The sequence below is a fragment of the Platichthys flesus genome, chromosome 1 (genome assembly GCF_949316205.1).
Source record: "Platichthys flesus chromosome 1, fPlaFle2.1, whole genome shotgun sequence".
NCBI lineage: Eukaryota > Metazoa > Chordata > Actinopteri > Pleuronectiformes > Pleuronectidae > Platichthys > Platichthys flesus.
In genome coordinates this window covers 15,001,319-15,018,389 of record NC_084945.1, presented here as the reverse complement: position 1 = coordinate 15,018,389, position 17,071 = coordinate 15,001,319, and the positions used below count along the sequence as shown (strand labels likewise).

At 41.4% G+C, this 17,071-nt stretch overlaps 3 protein-coding genes across 3 annotated transcripts; 2 read left to right on the top strand and 1 right to left on the bottom strand.

Annotated features, from left to right (window-relative positions):
• Positions 1-616: 616 nt before the first annotated feature.
• si:ch211-122f10.4 (cathepsin A-like) lies at positions 617-4,833 on the bottom strand. Its single transcript, XM_062386333.1, has 11 exons — positions 4,531-4,833; positions 3,874-3,985; positions 3,646-3,783; positions 3,390-3,548; positions 3,139-3,230; positions 2,489-2,573; positions 2,247-2,399; positions 2,025-2,170; positions 1,183-1,345; positions 998-1,087; positions 617-908 (listed from the first exon to the last, which is right to left on the bottom strand). The coding sequence occupies exons 1-11, from the start codon at positions 4,698-4,700 to the stop codon at positions 825-827; spliced, it is 1,392 nt and encodes a 463-aa protein (XP_062242317.1). The 5' UTR covers positions 4,701-4,833; the 3' UTR covers positions 617-824.
• A 1,774-nt stretch (positions 4,834-6,607) lies between these two features.
• On the top strand, positions 6,608-10,530 carry LOC133952037 (transcription factor E2F4-like). The gene is made up of 9 exons (XM_062386315.1): positions 6,608-6,963; positions 7,862-7,971; positions 8,065-8,220; positions 8,548-8,591; positions 9,009-9,073; positions 9,179-9,449; positions 10,010-10,057; positions 10,175-10,219; positions 10,313-10,530. Exons 1-9 carry the CDS (start codon positions 6,850-6,852, stop codon positions 10,426-10,428), a joined length of 969 nt encoding a protein of 322 aa, XP_062242299.1. The 5' UTR covers positions 6,608-6,849; the 3' UTR covers positions 10,429-10,530.
• Positions 10,531-11,034: 504 nt separating this feature from the next.
• Positions 11,035-16,246, top strand: LOC133952047 (dynein regulatory complex subunit 4-like). The gene is made up of 11 exons (XM_062386324.1): positions 11,035-11,448; positions 11,606-11,701; positions 12,291-12,488; positions 13,178-13,378; positions 13,496-13,550; positions 13,858-14,060; positions 14,345-14,500; positions 14,613-14,696; positions 14,835-15,044; positions 15,132-15,197; positions 15,311-16,246. The coding sequence occupies exons 1-11, from the start codon at positions 11,446-11,448 to the stop codon at positions 15,455-15,457; spliced, it is 1,419 nt and encodes a 472-aa protein (XP_062242308.1). The 5' UTR covers positions 11,035-11,445; the 3' UTR covers positions 15,458-16,246.
• Positions 16,247-17,071: the final 825 nt, after the last annotated feature.

Genomic DNA, 17,071 nt, shown 5'->3' with positions numbered 1-17,071 from the left:
AAATGTGATTAGTGCAAAACGGGTTTAGCTGAAATCATCTTAAACCCCAAGATGAGACTTGTTTCAGAAACTGATCATTTAGACTGAGTCAGTTACAGCAGCAACTTTCTCTGGACCTTTATTCAACAGTTTCCCAGGCTTAGAGGAGCAGTTTGATGATGTGCTCCATTCCTTCAGTAAACAGCTGATATAAGAGCGCATTCATTTGAAGAAAATATTGAAATCCCTTCTGGAAAATGTGTGTTACCTAGTTGTGCAAAAGATATTTAAATGCAAAATAAATATCAGAATATTCACAGGCAGTTTGAATGTAAATCACTAATCATGGGTCAGTCAGCCCGAGGTTACAGTCAGATCTAAACAATTGTTTGATCTACATTTTAATCTTCTGCCGTCATGTTACATGTGAATAAATAGTTTCAAATGTTTAATCCTACGATTTATAAACCGTTAAGAAAATTACAAACTGCCAAATATAGTAGTTTTATTACGCATACTAGGCCAAATACCATATAACCATGTTAACTGACTTTTCTACGACACAGGCTGCTGTGTGTTTAAAGGCTAAATGTGCATTGCCACACATTTGACTTTCTAGCTCTGCTCTTTTATTCCCCCCCCCCCATTTAACCTCATTGAAATCACAATGTCAGAGCTCCGCTGATGATGTTTTTCTTAATCCCCATTCACCTGGCTCACACTAACCAGAGAAAACAATTATGATGGAACTAACTCCGATCAGTTATTCTGGAACAACAGAGAACTCACTGCTCATCTCAGGGCTCAGTTTATCTGAAGCAGGCTATAGGTGTACATGTACAGTCTCAGTAGGAGCTGTTGGTTAGGAAGGACTGGAACATGTGGAAAGCTGGACCTGGAGCCCACTGAGGAACCATGTGGCCGGCACCCTGAAACACAGGACAACAGTGTTTCACAATGATGGCACCACATCACCACGCTTCACTGGCAGACACTCAACACCACACTGCTGGGTTACCTTGACTGTGAGGAAGGTTACGTTTCCAAACTGTTGGTAGAATCCTGCAATCTGCTCCTCATGAATCCAGTGCTGGTACTTTGTGGTGGCCTGAGAACATAAGAAGTGTATCTGGTTGTGGTTCTGGATGGAAAAGCCTTAAACACAAATAAACATGTCTTAGAATATATTTCCTTTTATTTAACCTTTATGCCGAGATCCTCCACAAACCACTGGTCTCCCAGGAAGTTACAGGCCATGTCAGTGTCTCCGTTGTAGACGAGCGCCCGCAGGCCCAGAGACAGCAGCTTCAGATACACATCCTTCATTGTTGGGCACAGGTTGGTGTAATTCTCTCCAACTTCATCACTGTAATGAAGTGATCATCATCATCATCCAACCTGCCTGCACATACACAGGACGCTTACAGATGACTGTCAATACAAGGTCCAGACTGCAAGTGAAACTCTCTGCTGGGATGGTCGATTTTTAGCTTCATAATGTTATCGCTAGTTGGTCCATGTCCCATCCACTTTCATGGGTTTATGATCTGTACTGCAGTCGGCCAATAGGTGGCAATCAAGATACTTTGGCATCACTTTTGGAATGCAGTCATGTTGTCAATCTTCATATACAGTCTATATACACACACGCACAACAGACTGTTTATGAAGATGTAGTTTGACAAGTGAATTGGAAATTTTAATATTGTGTAGCTGCCATGAACCTATTTTCCCTTTATCTTTTCACCAACATATTTGCATCATACGTGTGTTAATGAAGTGTTTTAATGGCTCAGGTGCCACAAGTATCGACTCAAAATGTATACAAGTCTCGAAAAGCTCTGCAATAGTTTAAAACGGTTCAAACAGATGCAAAATTTACAATCACATGACCGAACAAAGGTTTCTGGATTTATAAAAGGTGGTAAGAGGAGATCTGATGTAATTTGTTGTGACGCAAGCAGGACACAGTCACAGGAATCAGTTACCTGTAACTGAACTCAAGAAGAAGCCGATTTAATTATAATCATCTCCCTGCAACATACCTGCAGATGTCCCATGGTGGCAATACATCAGGAATGTGTAGAGCCTTCTTCACGTCGCCCCTGTTCAGCCAGTTCATCTGTGCTGTGCTATTTATGCAGGGAGGAACTTCACCCAGGGACACGGAGGAAATCACTCTGTATGAAAACTACATTGAACCAAAGTTTAAGAATAACATAAGACCATCAGAACGTTAAGCAGGGTTGAAAGGGTAAAGCGCTCACCTTGCGGCTCTGCGGAGGTTTCCTGTAGTTCTTAAACAGATGATTCATGGTCTTCTCATAGCCTCTGTGGAATCTATTGGGACCCTCGCAGTCCAAGTAGAGGGCGTACTCATTCAGTCCACTGTTATACACGATATCAAAGGCCTCCATCACCTGAAGGGAGACGGGGAAGAAGTGAAATTTGAAAAGCGTGACACTAGCAAATCCAAGTTAGATACCAGTAGAAATAGGGCACGTGTTACCAGCTCCTGGCAGGACTCCAACGTGGAGTTGTGAAAGTTACAGGTTCCCTTCTCACAGCAGTTGTTTTTCAGATCCTGCCACAAACTGCACAGAAAATCACTTTAAAATATCTGGATCAATCACTTGACACCCACACTACCTCATAACACAAACAATTATACACGGTATTGTGTTATCCATACTGTACTCCTGCTTGACTGTTAGTTGTACACATAAAGACCAAGATATAAAAATGTTGAGTGTCTGGAGCTACATTCCCTCTAGGGTAATTCAGGAGAAGGTCTGAAATGCCCTCAACTGTTAAAACCCTCTTAAAATGTATGTATAGTAAAAATATATATATAGAGATTCAGAAATTATAATATGTTGACCATCAAAACCAAGCTGTTGTAGCAAAGAACTGATCTTCATACAACAGCAAGTCTCTCCATTTTATATGTAGATGTAATTTACTGTCAAAAGCCACATACATTACATTAGACTTAAATATGACCCACATTTCATTTCATCTGATACCTCACATCTTATGTTCTAATCACAGCTATTTTATCCTAAATTAAACATCAAGCACAGAAACAAGGCTTTATTATTGTAAAAGTGCTCCTCCTAGTAAAAGGGAAACAAGATTCCTCTACAATGTGCCACTTACTCTTCTCCAAAGAGGCCGTGGTAGTAACCAAAGTAGATCAAACTCTGGTCATTGAGAGCAAAGCTGCTGATTCCGTTTCCCACTGCGAAGCCCTGAAAACAAGTCATTGTTCAAAGAGAACGGATTTATCCAACTGAAAGTAAACCTGGTTTAGTTCCTCTGAAGGGCACAGTCCATCATCCGACTGTATTGTGGAGGCAGTTCAGAGCGATCAGCCGATCGTGCCCGTGATACACAACAAACAGACTCACCTTCAAGTTGATCCTGGCAGGTCCTGTAGCCACCAGTAGGCTGAGGGTTGGGGCGTAGACTCCACCGTAACTTTCTCCAAAGATGAAGAAGTCATTTTTAGTGAAATTTGGGAACTTGGTAAAGAAACCCTGCAGCGCTACATAGTTGTCCTTAGCAACCTAAGAGACCAACATATGAAATAATTTATTATCCAGTTTGTTCTGATGGTTTTCTTTGCTTTTTAAAATCTCCTACGATAAACTGAACAGAACTCACCTGGGTGTCATTGGTTTTGTATATCTGGTCATCAGAGTAGGAGTATCCCACCCCTGCTGGAGATTCCAGGTACAGCATGTTGGCGATCTTGTTCCAGCTGAATTTGTTCTCGTACAGTGTGGCCCCGTTATCGTTCACCTGAAAAGTTCATATTCGACAGTGCCGACTCAGATTGACGTTACATTCCGTGCACAGGTATAAACTTGTGCACACAGTGAGCATGCTCACATGGAATGGTCCATTCTCTGACAGGAGTCCATCCAGCGAGCTGCAGCCTGGGCCTCCATTCAGCCAGAGCACCAGAGGGTCATTGAGCGGGTCCCTCTGAGAGGTCACAAACCTGCAGGGGATCAGAACCACGGTTATAGAGGCCGAACTGCACCATACATGTCAATACTCAAGTTTGTGACCCAACTTTTGCACATACAAGACTTTCTATCTTTTTAACCGAATGGACCGACATCTCTACATCTTCTTCACATCACATTAAACAAAACGTTTGGCATTTCCAAAATAACGTGACACACTCCAAATATGTTCTGGTGACCTTTGTCACAGAAAATTAAATCCTAGTGTGTGTTGCTGTTGGATAACAGCCCAGGTCACTTCACTGCCATAGTTCACCTCCTCAGGAGCGTTTCAAAAGGACTCCGCGGGCCAGGGCACATCGGTGGGGATGTTTATTATTACAGTCAGTCAGAGGGGACCTTTCACTCTAGAACTGTTGATGCCTCACGGACATGTTCCTTACAAGTACTTTGACTAAAGTGCAGGAACCTGTTGTGCTGCAGCGACCTCCCTCTCCAGGTGTGTAGACACGAAGAGAGACGATCAGTCGGTGTGAGGACAAACATACACGCATCTGCTTCAACCACAGTTTCTTACCAGTAATGGAAAAACCTCCCCGGTCCTACTCGCAGGTACCCGGACCACTGCTGGTAGTTGGGCTTGAACATCATACCCGGCAGATGCGTCACCTCGTCCGGGGCGTACTGAGCCCAGGATCCGAGCTGCAGCACGGCGAGCACACACAGCAGCAGCCCGCAGGACAACATCAGAGGACCGAGCACAGGAGGACGACGGAGGAATCAGTCCAAGTGGGTTCACGAGAGAAGAATGTTTCCAACTCAGAGATTCGACTTCCTCCTCTGTCCTGCACCGCAGCTCCGCATGTAGGTCATATGACTTCTGCTGAGGGTCACGTGACCAACCTCCGAGTCCGCACTGCTTTATATAGAGTTCACAAAACACACACTCACCGATTTCCCCCTGATCCCAACCAATCACCACTCTCCGTTTCTGTAGGTGGCTCTATCCTAACCCAATCAGCGGGTGCGAAGAGGCGGGACATCATACGAGTGGTAATGAGTACAGGTTTCAAAAGCAAGTAAGAAACAGTTGTCTTTCGTTATTTGGATGTATTTAACTGTTATTATATTTTTGACTGTTTTATTCATAAATTATTTATTGTCATCAGTTTGAAATGTTAAACTCAGAAACTCTGGCACTGATTAAGCACATAAAGCACAGCACACTTTAAATAGTAAACCACACCAATCACAAACAATTAAACAGTATTCCATGAAATTCCAATGATAAAGCCAGTGCAGTTAATAGAGACATGAAATATGTTTAGCTTTATGCAAAAATTCTGGGACAAAAAACAGTTTGATGATTTCTGGAGTGAACTAAAGCAAATGCAACTTCTGCAAGGGAAAGGGAATCACTCAATTTAATAATTGCTATTGCAGTTGTCTGATGAGCATGTATTCTCTGACTCTCCAATCCGTGTCGTATCATTTAACCATGGGCTCCTCTAAGCAACTGACTCATAATGTGTCAGGAGGCAGGAGAGGCTATAAAAAGGTAAATATATGCTTCCAGAAATGACCATAAAGGGGAACTGGAAGTAAAAATCTAATTTTGAAAAGAGCAGATATAAACTCTATCAGTAACCTCATCACAAAGGCCAACACCTTACTCATGCATATGGATAAGAATGAGTAGTTTTGGTCTGTTGCAAACACATAAAGTTAAAGTTGAGAAAGAAAACCTTTGACTGAAAGAAAACCTTGCCAGACTACCAGCTGTAATGCATATACTGGTGCAGATATCCTGCTTTGGGGTTGTTCCCGCTATAGAGAATGAAATCCCACTGAGTATCAACCAATTCTGGATGCAAACTGTGTGTATGACAGTGTAAAATATCTAAGGAGTTGTGAAGGTCTGCAGGAAGAGTGGGTGAAAAAACTAAGCCAAGACTGAAAGACAGAAATAGTCTGACTGTTACAAGTGTTGGCGAGCTGTGATATCTGCCAAAGGAAGAAACTACTAAATACTGACTCAGATTACCCACAGTTCATAATTTGACTTGTTGCAGGAGCAAATACACAGATCTTACAACATATGGGCTGCCTCAATGAGCCAGGAGGGACAATACCAGGTAAAGCAGCTAAATGAAACTGAGCCCTCATTAAGATTGCCAAACAATTTGACATTCGGGTTTTAACAACCTGGAAGGAGTTAATTTACAATGAACACTTGGTGATAAACTATAGGCTTATATTTAAATGTGAATAATAGTTGTTGGCCAGAAAATAAATAAACTCAAAGGCTACAGAACAGCCAAGTCCACACAAGAGATGATAGATGGAGGTGGTAAGATCTGTAGAACTTTGGTAAATGCTCAGGAAACGAAACTCAGGCAAGACTCTCTCTGGGTTAATGTTTTTAAAATGCAATTGAAAAACACAGGAACGTAAAATGTTTCAATGATACCATCACAAGTGAAAGTGGAGACATCAGAGCAGTGAAACGACGTAACTTTATTTTGAAGGCATTTCCATACGGGTCAAAAACGGTGTGGCTGAAAAGGTACACCGAATGTCATTTGCCGATACCACCTTTTCACAATAAACCTCCCGCAGTTAGCGCTGCAGAGTGGTGAGAGTAGAGACGATAAAAGCACCATGAAGCTTTTTATTCCCTTTGCGGTTTATTTACACTGTGTGTGTTCAAATTCTCTTAAAACACACAAAGCGATCTCGTACCGGAAACTCTGAAAAAATGTAACTTCTAAACAAAGTATTTCCGGTTGTGTGAGGCGGGTCCGACGCGGCTGTTTCAAACAACAGAGAGCGACTGTGTTTGTTTTGCTTCTGTGTCCCGCAGAGGAGGAACACGGATCCCGGTGAGGAGGCCGCCATGTCCGCCATGGCCACTGGAACCTCCAGACAACTGAGTAGCCTCCGTTTGCTCACCACCAAGTTCGTCGAGTTACTGCAAGAAGCGAAGGGAGGACTGCTGGACCTCAAAGAGGTACGTGTGTTTACAGTGTGTGCGCGTGTGTTTCATCAAAAATGAGTGTGTGAGCGTGTTTGTGTGAGAGAGAGAGTGTGTGTGTGTATACAGTGTGTTTGAGAGTGTGAGCGTGTATGTGGGGGGAGAGAGCGACAGAGTGTGTGTCTGTGATTGTGAATGTTTGTGAGCGTGTTTGTGAGAGTGTCTGTCTCTCTCTGTGTGTGTGAGAGAGAGAGTGTGAGCGTGTGAGTGTGTGTGTGTGTCTGTGTGAGATTATTTAAGAGAGCGTGTGTTAACACTGTGTGCATTCACAAACCTCAGCTCACATTTGCTGTATATCTTACACACATTTAAAAATCTGATAATGCACATAGCGATTAAGACACAACTCTCCACACGCACACACATTATTGCTACACTATTTGCCCAATAAGAAGGGCTCTTTATCTGGACTGAGACTGCACATAAATGCAACCAATGAATTACAGGTACCTTTAAAAACCCTTTAACCTGCAGAGATTATTTGACCAACAGAAAGTCAATGAATAATCGATAATTACATTCTTCATTATCATTCATAAATAAAAATGTCTAAAAGTCTCTTTCATTATTGTCTTTCAAGTGTAACATATTTCATTTTAGCCTTTGCTTGATTTTAAGTTATTGGGATTGTGAAGACAAATAGTTCAAATGCCTATTGATCGATAATGACAATAGCTGGTTGTAGCCCCCAAAATGTTTAGAGGTCTCACACTCTATCAGACCCCATGGTACAAATGTCCAGCTGTACACCATACATACTCTTTAAATAAACTTAAAAGTGAAACTATATAAAGAGCCTGCATTGAGGAATAAAAACTCCCTCAGGATAAGGCTGAAGAAACTGTGGTGGATGAGTTTTGTTTTATTCTTTCAGGCCATGAGGCTCCTGGCTATCAGACGGAAGAGGCGATTGTATGACATCATAAATGTGTTGGAGGGCATTGGACTCATTAGTAGGGTGACAAGCCACTATATAAAGTGGAGGTAAGTTTTCATACCGGCCTTGTGTGCATGCATGTGTGTCAAGAATGTTGTGCCAAATTTCACAATAAAATACACACGCATTCTTTAAATCAGGGGTACGACGCCAGGACATAATATTCTCCAGTTAAACCACCGACTGACCCAGTTAAAGTTGGAGGTGAGGGGCCTGATGGAGATGGAGTTGATGTTGGACCTGCAGACCATGTGGGTCACACAGAGCCTCAGTAACACGACAGACGACTGCAGCAAATATCCTTTTCATGCCCATTTACTCTAGAATGCAGTGATTTTCAACAACGTTATTTTATGTTATTAATCTACCTCTATTTACAAAAACGTCTAGCAGAGATCAGAGAAATGCGGGTATTTGTAAGTGTAAATAAGGTGTTGAATAGACATGTGATCAGATTTAATGCAAGTTTTACCTTTTTATGGCAGAAAAAACAGTATGTTATTAGGCAAATCTATTCATTATTATAGTAAAGGTGTTTTATCAAAATATGTCCGTCTGTCACACAGCAACTAGCTCTGGGAACTATCACAGTATTTTCATATTGAACCTTAATTCAGATCAACCCTGAATTATGTGAACCATGACGATATCTGCAACTGCTTCAGTGGTAACGTATAATCATTCTCTTCCTCGACGGTTTGTGTCAGCTGCTGTATCATTGATAGTTAAAAACACACACTTTGTTTTTTGCAGAACATAAAAGACAACTCTGCTCCTGTTGAGTTGCACTGATGGGGTTTTCGGTTGTGAAACTAGGAGACGGAAGAATAATAAAAAGCTATGTAAAACAGCAGAGACATTTAGGTACTTGCCATAAAGGCTGTGTAGTCTTCACTGGATTTACACCAGCCATGAAAGATGCCGCATTGCAGCATAGAATCAGCTGTCATGCAACTACATGGACATTTAGGTATAAAACTGTACTCTGTCACCACGGCAGCTGACAGTCTGTTGGTTTTCACTATCCTCAAAATATATGAAGACCAAAATAAATGTTTACTGACAGTGTCTCGTGTCTCCTCAGGTCACACACTCCTGGCAGTACGAGCACCATCTGGCACAATGTTAGACGTTCCCATACCCAAAGCTGTAAGTCCTGCATCCCTGGAACGTACTGTGGCCCACTGCTTTTGTTGTTGTTGCAGACTTTACTTCAGGTGGAATGACTTGGTGTGTGCGTACATCTTCTTTCAGGCCAAGAACAGTCCAGCAAAGTACCAGGTCCATCTCAAAAGCATCAGCGGCCCCATAGATGTGCTGCTCCTTAGCAAACACTCTGCGGGCTCTGCTCCTGTCGTCCTGCCGGTCCCACCGCCAGAAGACATTTTACGGAACGCCAAGTTAGCAATGTCCTCTTCACATGTGACAGAAAGCAGCGCTAATTCAAGACAGGCGGCCACAGAGGGAACACAGCAGCATCATGCATCGCCGCTTATTAACACTGAGCTCATGCCTTCACCTTTTTGTGAGTAATTTAGTTTGTGCCGTTTCTGTTAGTGTTTTTGTTGATTGTCCACTGAAAGAGAAATCTAAAACTCGGTTTCAGCTTGGACTTGACCCTGTGCAACACAGATCCAAAGTCTCTGTCGGGAAGAAAATATCTTTGCTTTGACCTTCAGGTGCAGGACCAACAAAGTGACAAATCACATTATCTCTGTTTTCTTTGGAAAAAAAAGAAAGAATAAGAGTGGAAGAGCTGAGGTTACCTTTAAGCATTACCTCAAGGGGGTTATGCTTTCATTAGCGTTCTTTTGTTTGTTGTTAAGCAGGATTATAGAAAATACTGAATCAATTTCCAAACAGTTTATTGAGTGGTGGGGCATGACCTAAAGAGGAAACTAATTTTAGAGCAGATCTGGAAAAATGAGCAGACTTAAAAAAATTATCTTCACCTTCTTTAACATGGCAGATAGGGCGATGCCTCGGTGAGTGCCCTTCTAGTTTTTAGACTGTGAAAGGAATCAGTTAATTTAGCAGTTTAAAAAGGGAATACTTGCATTAATTTGGAAAAAATCTTGTTTCCAGTTCGAAATTTATCAAAGGAACTGACGGACCTACTAGACCCATCGAAAGGTAAAGCTCTTGTTGTTGAAGTGACGCTGACTTATTGACGTTCATTACATTTTGAAAGTCAGTTTGACTGTAAATAGTGGTATGATTAACTGTGTCCCCTCCCTCATTTGTTTGCAGAAGTAATGAATACAGAAATAATTACAAAGTTTATGACCTCTGAAGGTAAGTCCACTTTATTTTCTGGCTTTCTTATCTATTGACCATCAGTATTTGTAGAGTGTTCCCATTAATCACTGGTATATTTCTGCTCCTTAGTGGTTTCTTCACTCTTCCGAGCGCCGCAGCTGCTTCCAGTTGAGTGTGAAAACCTGTATAATCTGGATGAAAGTGAAAACCCCTTAGACCTCTCGCATGACCGGCTCAATGTTTGACCATGAACTGTTGTAATAAGACTGCAAAAGTACGAGTTGTAAAGAGCAGTCAGTTTTTAAATGGTTACTCGATTTAACAATTAATAAACAAATGATTTTGAATATTGTGTCCATCTTATGAATATTCATATACATAAATACCAGAACAAAAATACACAATCTACAAACCTCAGTTAAACCAAGACCTCTTTGACAGCGTCGCCTATAAGAACAAAGTTTTACAGGAGCTGATTGGATGGTTTGAATTACAATACACAAGTTTTATTTTGAGTAGCTAAATGCTGATGTTCTAACATGAAGGTAAAAATCCCTCCTCATGGTGGCGCAAGACAACTACGGGAACGTTGAATCCCTGAAGACAGTGTCAACATCATCCATCCAGTGGATATTTCTGTCTTGACCAAAGTGTGATTTATTCTCTTCTGCAGTTAACTATTTGACTGGTATATAAAAAATTACATTTTGTACTATAGAACACGCAAAACAGCACATACACACACACTAGTATTTGAAAGTACAATATTCTTCAATAAAATAAACCAAATAATGGCATATTAATCAATGTTGCTTCTGTTGTTAAAAAAATAAATCAATAAAAAAGAAGACTCTGTAAACTTCACAAACTGCAGAAGACAGAATATATGACAGGAAGCTCTACAGACGCACACGGTTGCGGGGCCAGGACCCGGGTCAGGGACCAGGGAGCCAGAGGGCCACTGAAGACTCCACTTCCGGTCCTGTGGTAACTCGGCCTCTCAATCCCTCACCAGTTCATCCTTATGAAGGATCATTATAATAATGATCTTTATAATGATCATCATAATTGTGGTGCCATGGGCCCCACGTGCAGCGCGAGCTGTGGGAGTGACAGCCCCTGGATACGCTCGATCCATGTTGCTATGACAACAGACACCAACAACTGTTTCCACGGCGACACGTTGACTCGAGACAGAAGCGGACTTCAAACAAGTGGGACTGTTTCCGCCTTTCCGCTTGTTGTCTGTGCTGAGCGACACCATGGTGAGATATTACAGTCTTTCGTTACGGTCACTGAGGGCTAACTACACACTGTGGTTAGCCACCTAGCGGCTAACGCTCGGTTGTTGTGTTGGACTAGGGACTATAGATCGGCTGCGGTTTTAACCCTGTGTCCTCTCTTGTGTTGACTTCCGTCCAGCCTCCCAAAAACAAAGGCTCGGCTAAAAAGCCCGCAAAGCCCCGGACGCCCACTCTGATCGATGGCCTCACCAAGGAGGAGCTGTCCAAGGAGCAGGTCAGAGCTGCTAACACCTCTCACACCAGGAGAGGGCGCTGTCCTGCTCCGTGTGGTCTGCTCTGTGAGAGGGAAGCCACACGACATGATCACTGGGACAGAGCCAGGGAACTCAGCCAGAGAACGTTTCCTGGCTTTCAGTTTCTAATGTTGTCTACCAACATGTTTACACTATCATCTCCCTTCTTGTGAAAATGTGTGTCAGGCTCCAACCGACCAGTTTAAAATGCAGGATGTGTAGTGGGTTACACTGAAGACAACATCAGGGTTCATTCCTCAGACCTACTGTAGATGTTATATGATGTTTTCACAGGCAGAGTAGTTCCCCCTGTGACCACGGACTTAACTTTGATTGTGTGCTGGACTGTATGGTGGCCTGGGAAGTATTTGCCATCGAAGTGTCTAAACTACTCCCGTTAAATCAAAAGTTCCAGCCTGACGTTCCACTATCCCAATTCAGCCCAGTTCAACCATGGCTAATCCATAGAGTAGAGGATATAAATCCCTGAAAGACTCAAAAACCTGTGCTGCGTGTTTTGTCAGAAATTGTCAGGATCATCTACCAAAAACATATTTCTGTCTATTTCAGATGGAAGAGCACATTGTGGGCCTTCGAGAGGAGCTGGATCGAGAGAGGGAGGAGCGGAACTACTTTCAGCTGGAGAGGGACACGATTCAAAACTTCTCGGAGAACACAAAGAGAGCGCTGCAGGAGATGAAGGCTGAAATGAACAACCTAGAGAAGGACATTGAAGAGGATGAGAGGTGCCACCAAGTAGAGATCAAGGCAAGGGAGTGGACAGATACAGGATAGTCTGTATTTTAATCCAGAATATGACAGTCCAGGGAACAAGGAGGTCCAGATTTAATGGTCCTTTTTAAAAGCAGTAAATCAACACAATCTTTGGACAATTTAGTCAGTACAATCTTTATTATCCCATAATCCTTTGTGTACATTCTTTGGTAACGTTCAAGTACATTTACAAGGCAAAATGCGCTCACCGGCAATGTGTGAAATACCGACGAAAGACTGAAAGACTGAAAATCCTCAGCAAACAAGAAGCCATTTTTTTTCTTCTGTCGGATTAGTTGAAGGATCACAAACAAAATGAGGATGAAACAGCACTCTCTCCAACTCTTTCCGTGTTACAGCTTTACAGACAATAACATATTGTCATCAATAGTAAAGAGGCAGATTTGTTGTTATTTTAATGAAAAGCAAGGATTATGGAGATATACTGATCCTTTCATGAGCCCCTCACTGGGGAAATGTCAAATCAAAGCTGTTCAATATCTGATTTTTGCTTGTGTGAGAGTAGGATTTAAAGGAAGCTTAAAAGCCGTGTTATAACAGGGCATCAGAATGGGGTTGCGTTGGATCCAAAAGCTCTGTGACGGCACAGCCTGACAGCAGCAACTAGTGGCAGGTCAAAAGAGAATACATTTCATATTTGACTTTTTTGTTCTCTCCACTAGGTGTTCAACCAGAAGATGAAGCACCTCCTTTGTGAGCACCAGAACACGATCTCTGAGTTGAGAGCAAATGCTTTGGTCTCGACTGAAATGCAGCAGAAGGAACAAGACAAATTAGAGTTTGAGCTTCATAAGAGAATGAAGGACATCAAGGTCCAGATGGAGGAGATTAACGATGAAAACCTTGTCAAGGAGCTTGAACTGGTTTGTAATAAACACCAAGTCTTTATGGTTTCTAAACTTTAACATGAGTGGATTCAGTTTTTTACTTTAGCTGTGATGTATTTCCTTCAAATACCAGTGTGGTTGTTGTCTCGACAGAAACATGCCCAAGAACTGACTGAAGTGAAGGACAAATTGGAGAAGCAACTCAGAGGTAAACTAGAGTCACACTCAGCAGAGAGCACATCCGCCAAGGCCTAATAGTTGCCCTATAGTCAACCAAGCTGCACTTCATTGCACACACTCGGAAATATCAGTCCCCTTAATATTCCTGTTTTTATTATCAAGATTCATGAGTTATTATTTAAAAAATCCTATTTCGTAATGTTACAGAAAGTGAGAAAAAAACTAAATTTCCGCTCCTTTTTTCTGGATCCACCGCAGAATTTTTTTTAGGTTGTTTGTGTGTGAGTTGTCAAGAACTAAATGGGAGCCATCGTGTTTTGTGGCTCTTTGAATAGAAACTGAAGCTGTGTATGAGGGAAAGACGACGTTTCTGCTTCAAGAGCTGGACAACATGAGGAAAAATGGGATCAGTGAGAAAGAGGATCACTGGAACAGCCACATCGATGTTCTCGTATCCGACCACAACAAAGCTCTCCTGGAAGCTAGTGAGCTGGTTAAAGACTTACAACAGGCTCTGGAGGGGAGTGATTCGTTCAAGGTACGAGTTCACACACTCAAGCTGTCAGAATAAAAACAAAGAAATGTTGGATGTTTCATTTGGGCCTGCAACTGATGAGTAATTCCCTCATTGATGATTCGGGTGATTATTGATTGTCAATTGTTTTGTCTAGATGATTTGTGAAAAGTGCCAACATTTCCTGAAGTCTTGACTGCTAATCATTTTGACATCTATTATAATATCTTATGGATTTCTCTTAATTGTCGCAGCATAATTTTGATCCAGTCATGTTTTCTTCATCTTTTGTTTGACCTTTTTTTTAGACACAAATTAAAGAAATGAAGACGAAACAGAAGCAGGAGGAAAAGGACCTGATCCTTGTTTTGCGCGATAACAAACGTCTTGCTGAGCAGCTCTCGAAAGCTGAAGAGGAAATCGCTGAAAAGAAGAAAAAAATGAAACACAGTGCAATGAAAAAGGTTCTAATGAGTTACAATTCTGACTCGTACACTTATATTTGTTGCTACCTGCTTATTTGCTCAGTTTTAGTCGCATACTGTACATTAACTTAACAGACTCTATTTATGACAGGAGGACACCAAAGAAAAGAGCGTAGAAAAGAAGATGAATGATCTGAAACAGGAATATGAGACACTGAAAGAGACATTCAACAAGGTAAAAGATAAGATTGACTTGCACGGTGTCATGTTGCTCAAATGTTACCTCCATTTGTCTGCACCTTGGATGTTAGCCAGATGTCTAAGTGACTATTTCTGCATCTGTGTATCGCGTGTGTATGTGCATGTGGCACAGCTTCAGCTTGAGAGGGACGAGCTGTACAAGACGCACTCTCAGTCTGTTCAGAAGGCGCAGCACAAAGCCGATCTGAAGAACATGCAGCTGGAGACGAAGCTGAAAGCTCTCACAGACAATCTGGAGAAGACAAACGCTCAGCTCCACTCTGTGCTCACTTCCTCTAACATGGACCAAACAGGCCTTCGTGAGGTCATAAACAACATTCAGGTAACTGTGTATCTGAAATGTATTTTGTGATGTTTGTCCATGAGAGAAAGATGTTTTATTTTTACATGATCTATTTTTCACTTGTAGGAAAACCTTGACGCCGACAATAATACCATCAAGATCTTGAAGTATAAAAAACATCAGATTTCCAAGGTTAGTAGATCATTTACATATTTGCTAAAACAATGATGAATATGAAGAACAAAGTGAAACAATGAATACTTAAACATGTTTTGTACTGAAGTTCATACTCTTGGTCTCGACAGGCACGTGAGGATTTGCTGCTGTACTACAAGGCCAAGCTAAGAGCTCTCGGTGTCCCAGTGGAGGAGCTTCACGCTGAGCCCTTTGAGAGCAGTCGTGCTGGAAAAATTCGAGGACAGGTCTTAGATATTGGCTTTGCCCAGAAGTGAGAAAACATTTTAGATAAAAAAAACACCATCAGCAAAGCTCCGATGTATCATGAAGGGACGGTTTTCTTAAAGTAAAGCTGCTCAAATTGAAAAAACTTATTTACATTTTTCAAGAAAAGGTAATTGTAGCTTTAATAAGCAACATGTTGTTGTTTTAAACTATAATAAATGATTTACACATTTAAATGTGTATTGAGCTGGTCACCTCACAGCAAGTGTGCGTGTTCTTCAAGTGCCTGCGTGAACCACCTCCGGCTGCTCTGCCAGTCTCCAAGACTTTATCCAAACTTTATGTAGTGTGGCTTTCTTGAAGAACATTGTACTTTCTTGATTCTTTTTGTTCTGGGTTTTTTACCCTCACGGTTGAATGAACTTATTCTAGGTCGCTTTGGATAGAAGCGTCAACTAAATGAAATGTAATGGAATCAGGTTAATTGTCAGTATAATGGTTGATTGGGTGTAGATCCTGGGGGCAGGTGAAGTCGAGTCTGTTGATACTTAACTTGACCCTAACTCCAGTCGGGGAGCTCTACTTACTTCTGAGCCTTGAACTATGGTGTCTTGTAACAATACTTGATTTTTGCCACGCAATGACATTTTATTTCTATTGTATAAAGTCATTAATGTCTTAAATCAGTGATTTAGCAAACTAAAGAAAAATTAAGTTTTCTACCCTCTATTCGTACCTGCAACAAAGTCTCTATTAAGCACAATGGGACTTTCTGTCTAAACATGTGTGATGTATTTGCCTTATTGATATTGATGAATAAAAAAATGACAAATTACAATTAAAGACAAAGTGCTATGCTGCTTAATTAACTATAAGTCACCAATGGTAAACTAATTCTGAGATATGACAGGCTGAACCCTTTCACTGATGCAATGATTGAGTTTTATTTAGGCTGTTTTAGTGACAGGTTTATAGTATAAACTATATAAAGCTGGACAACTTGTCTTCACTTCCTCCCACCATCCAGAAATATAGCCAAAATGTTCCAGATACAAACTCTTCATTTCCTAGTCTGCACAGTAACGATTGTGGGAGGAAGCCAGGGTAGCAAGTCTCTCTGATACACATCTATTGATCTATTGCAAGTCAGCTTAAAATGTCAATCATTACGTTTCACCTGTTTTTATATCATCAAATAACGGTAGCTATGGTTTATAGCTACATGATACATGTTGTGTAACAACATTCAGTGGGCAGTTTGTTTAAGGGTTAAAGTCCTTTATCATTCTGCTCTGCACCAAGAGTGTTAAAGATCCTTCTCAGCTTCATGTGATACAAAATTATGAAAAACTAGTAACGGACCTGTCAAATTGCAGGAAATATCAAGATGTTACAGTAAAGTGGACCTTTGATCATTGAATATTAAATATTGCATTCATCACAGTAAAAACCGCAAGTGAAAGAAAATCTGGTCTTGATGCCAGTGAAGAAAAGACCAGCTCTTTGTCGAGGTATAATTGCATTTTTTAATTGTTGTGTAATGGGGACAAAAACTGGACCAATACCAAATATTACAATCTGAACAGTTGGTTTCACCAGCTGATTTCCTCGCTGCCAAGACTCAGTTTCCAGCAGAGAGAACAGGAACATATGGGGTGGATCCA

Coding starts and splice junctions, on each gene's coding strand:
- si:ch211-122f10.4 (XM_062386333.1), bottom strand. CDS start 4,700: ATGTTGTCCTGCGGGCTGCTGCTGTGTGTGCTCGCCGTGCTGCAGCTC. Junction 1,346..2,024: donor CCACCATGGGACATCTGCAG/GTATGTTGCAGG, acceptor ACTTCATTACAG/TGATGAAGTTGGAGAGAATT. Junction 1,088..1,182: donor TGGAGGATCTCGGCATAAAG/GTTAAATAAAAG, acceptor TTATGTTCTCAG/GCCACCACAAAGTACCAGCA.
- LOC133952037 (XM_062386315.1), top strand. CDS start 6,850: ATGTCCGCCATGGCCACTGGAACCTCCAGACAACTGAGTAGCCTCCGT. Junction 7,972..8,064: donor AGCCACTATATAAAGTGGAG/GTAAGTTTTCAT, acceptor TCTTTAAATCAG/GGGTACGACGCCAGGACATA. Junction 8,592..9,008: donor TATCTGCAACTGCTTCAGTG/GTAACGTATAAT, acceptor GTGTCTCCTCAG/GTCACACACTCCTGGCAGTA.
- LOC133952047 (XM_062386324.1), top strand. Junction 12,489..13,177: donor GCCACCAAGTAGAGATCAAG/GCAAGGGAGTGG, acceptor TCTCTCCACTAG/GTGTTCAACCAGAAGATGAA. Junction 14,697..14,834: donor TGAAAGAGACATTCAACAAG/GTAAAAGATAAG, acceptor CATGTGGCACAG/CTTCAGCTTGAGAGGGACGA.